This window comes from Lottia gigantea (assembly GCF_000327385.1).
Source record: "Lottia gigantea unplaced genomic scaffold LOTGIsca_110, whole genome shotgun sequence".
Classification (NCBI taxonomy): Eukaryota; Metazoa; Mollusca; class Gastropoda; family Lottiidae; genus Lottia; species Lottia gigantea.
The window spans coordinates 497,826-501,051 of NW_008707002.1; the positions used below are offsets into that span (position 1 = coordinate 497,826).

Consider the following 3,226-nt stretch of genomic DNA (forward strand, 5'->3'; position numbering starts at 1 on the left):
TCTCTAGTCCTTGTCTAATCCTGCCGATGCTTCCATAGGACCTAAACGTACGATCTTTATTCGTATTTAGCTTTGTTCTCAATTTCTCTTAAACACCACAGAAAATCTGCAACAGAAGCACAATACTTGCTTCGATAGAAGGGTCAAAGGTTGCCCTAGCCCACAAGAATACCCTCAGCAACCACACCCTTGACTGACACCCAAATCATTTATTACAGAAAGACGTTAGACGTACACAAAAAGTCAATGATAAATAGGAAGGAATCTTTTGATTTCGGTTGGACCGAATTAGATTATCTCGACCCCTAGCTCGACCCCAGCCCGACCCTCAGCTGTAGGGTGTCAGAAGTCATTATTATATATAGTCATAGGTATTTGTTCTGGGTGGTTGGTGGAGAGAGTAGAATAGTAACTAATGGATTAGCTGTAATACCTACAGGATGGTGTCTGGTTTCTACTGGGAGACTATGGTCAGGTATCATCGTGGAAATTCTATCCAAAACACAGGTGTAACAAACACTTCACCAAGTTTTATATTACGATAGGCTATCAGATAGATGCGCGTGTTTAGGTGAAGCTCTGCGGCATTGAAATTGTATACTGAGCCGCGAGTGGTACGAAGTGCATCGTGTGCACCCTTCACATCTTCATTCATTCATTCATTCATTTTCAGTCTCATTCATTCATGCATTCATTCATTCATTTTCAGTCTCATTCATTCATTCATTCATTCATTCATTTACAGGATTGACTTCCGGTTCAGACACTGGTTATCTATAGCTATATCTTCTTTTGATCTTGTTGATAATATAATGACTGAACTATTATAATCATATTAATCAGATAATTTGTTTAAAAACGAAACTTATACCAGGAAAACCACAAACAGACATAAAGGCTTACCCTGTATCAAGTTCCGATCTTATCTTATCGTACGGAAACCATGGGTGTAACACTTCATTCATTTCTATTTCTATATTTATCAGGAAAAAATATCAGTGCGTAACCTAGAATAACGAGACCCTGCATTCTGTCCAATCAAAAAAATCTTAATCCATAAGTTAAGATCTAAAAGCAGGTAAATTTCTATATGTTAGATATGAAACAAGTCGAATAACCATACAGGATAATACGAGATGACAAAATAGCAGATATTACTGAGTCGAATAGTCCACAATACAAGATTCACTCCCTTCAGTTTTAAACTCATTCTAATTCTAGTAAAATTTGACACCGGGATACACCAGGGTGCAGCTATTAGCCCCTCTCTCTTTATATATTCTATCAATGACTCGAGGTCTTGTTACATACCTTGACTAATTTACATTTCCCAACAAAAACCCCTTTCATTCATCTCGACATTATGAATAAAACTGCATAACAAGTCGTACAAAGTAATACAAAGTAATACAAAGAGTATGTGTAAAGTGTTGTACAGTGAAATATATTTGTAAAATCCTCGTCAATATCAAGAATGTTGCTGAATATTAAGGGTTGTTTAATGTCAACTGTTTCATTTTCAGGTTAATGGTGGTATATTGTCTGTTGGTTCATTCAAAGAGTTGTCGGTTTGACGATTGACCTAAGAAGACTTGCCTGTATGAATTCCAAAGCAGTCTTGCGTTTCTCTTTGTATTCTATCAACAAACTACTATGCGTCTTTATTGCATTTTTAATCTGAGCTCTTCTACGGCTTATCTAGAAGCATAAAGCTCATGATTCAAGTCGTAAAGCAAAAGAAAACATGTCATCGTGGAGGAAGGAATAATTCTACTACGACTTATCCAGAAGCTTAAAGCTCATGAGCCCAAGCTGAAAGTTAAAATAAAACATTCTGACAGGTGTCACCAACTCCCTTCTTCGGAATTTGTTAACAGAACATCCTCTCGCAGACTCGATATAGCTAACATATGTATTACTTATTTTGGTTATTGAACCCATTTAGGAATTGGAGGATACGCCTAGTATCCTGGACCAAGTTTATATTCCAAAGCGGTTTGTAATTTATTCCTGATGCTAACTTTCCACTGCAACCTCCATGATTTCTACCCAACGTCTTTAACACAGTTAACATTGGGGTCAACAATGGTCGCCACCCACGGATTTTTCTCTCCACACCTTCCTAATTCTAGTTCTAAAATACCAGACGATAATTTCATCACATCATTTAACTTGTTACATCTTGACAGTTCAAACTGGGATGATTTTATAGACAGACGATCAACATGCTTATATTTGGGGGGTGGGGCTGGTGTCGCCCTAGGGGTGCCGATAGTGTTAAATATCATATAGTTATACAGAGGGATATTGTCGTTTAAAAATATAACTATGTGATAAAAACTATGGTAATAAAAATCGGTAAAAGCAAGACAATTCCGTTAATAAAAATCGGTAAAAGCAAGACAATTCCGTTAATAAAAATCGGTAAAAGCAAGACAATTCCGTTAATAAAAATCGGTAAAAGCAAGACAATTCCGTTAATAAAAATCGGTAAAAGCAAGACCATTCCGTTAATAAAAATCGGTAAAAGCAAGACAATTCCGTTAATAAAAATCGGTAAAAGCAAGACCATTCCGTTAATAAAAATCGGTAAAAGCAAGACAATTCCGTTAATAAAAATCGGTAAAAGCAAGACCATTCCGTTAATAAAAATCGGTAAAAGCAAGACCATTCCGTTAATAAAAATCGGTAAAAGCAAGACCATTCCGTTAATAAAAATCGGTAAAAGCAAGACCATTCCGTTAATAAAAATCTCGTCCAAAGTATGACAAAATCAAGAGTCCTGCAATGAGAAGTACCATCAGGTGTTTTGAAAAGTGTTTCATGGTCTGCTTCGAGCGCGACACCCGTCACTACTGCAATGATCATGGTCTGCTATTTACTATTTAGGTCCGGAACCGCACATTGTGAAGGTTTTGAAGATATTATAGCGGCTAATATCTGTAGCAAGCTATTTTATGTTAGTTTTAAAAGATATTATCTGTGTACGAAGCGAAAGTAACAGATTCTGACTGGTTACTAAAATTATACTCAAATAAAACCAGATAAAAGGTAAGTTAAACAACAAAATCTTCAGACCGTACTAACTTCACAAATTTCTAAATACTTTTAATGGAGAATAAGCTGTTACATCGAACAAAACAAAGAATGTTCTCTTTTCAATAAACCTGCTTGTAGTCTTTGTGTCGATTTTAAAAGGCGAAATATTTTGATAGCTTGTTAGTAT

At 36.0% G+C, this 3,226-nt stretch overlaps 1 protein-coding gene across 1 annotated transcript; it reads left to right on the top strand.

Moving 5' to 3' along the window:
* Positions 1-2,342: 2,342 nt before the first annotated feature.
* On the top strand, positions 2,343-2,768 carry LOTGIDRAFT_171150 (hypothetical protein; the record flags this gene model as incomplete). The annotated part of the gene is made up of 1 exon (XM_009047334.1): positions 2,343-2,768. The coding sequence occupies one exon, from the start codon at positions 2,343-2,345 to the stop codon at positions 2,766-2,768; it is 426 nt and encodes a 141-aa protein (XP_009045582.1).
* Positions 2,769-3,226: the final 458 nt, after the last annotated feature.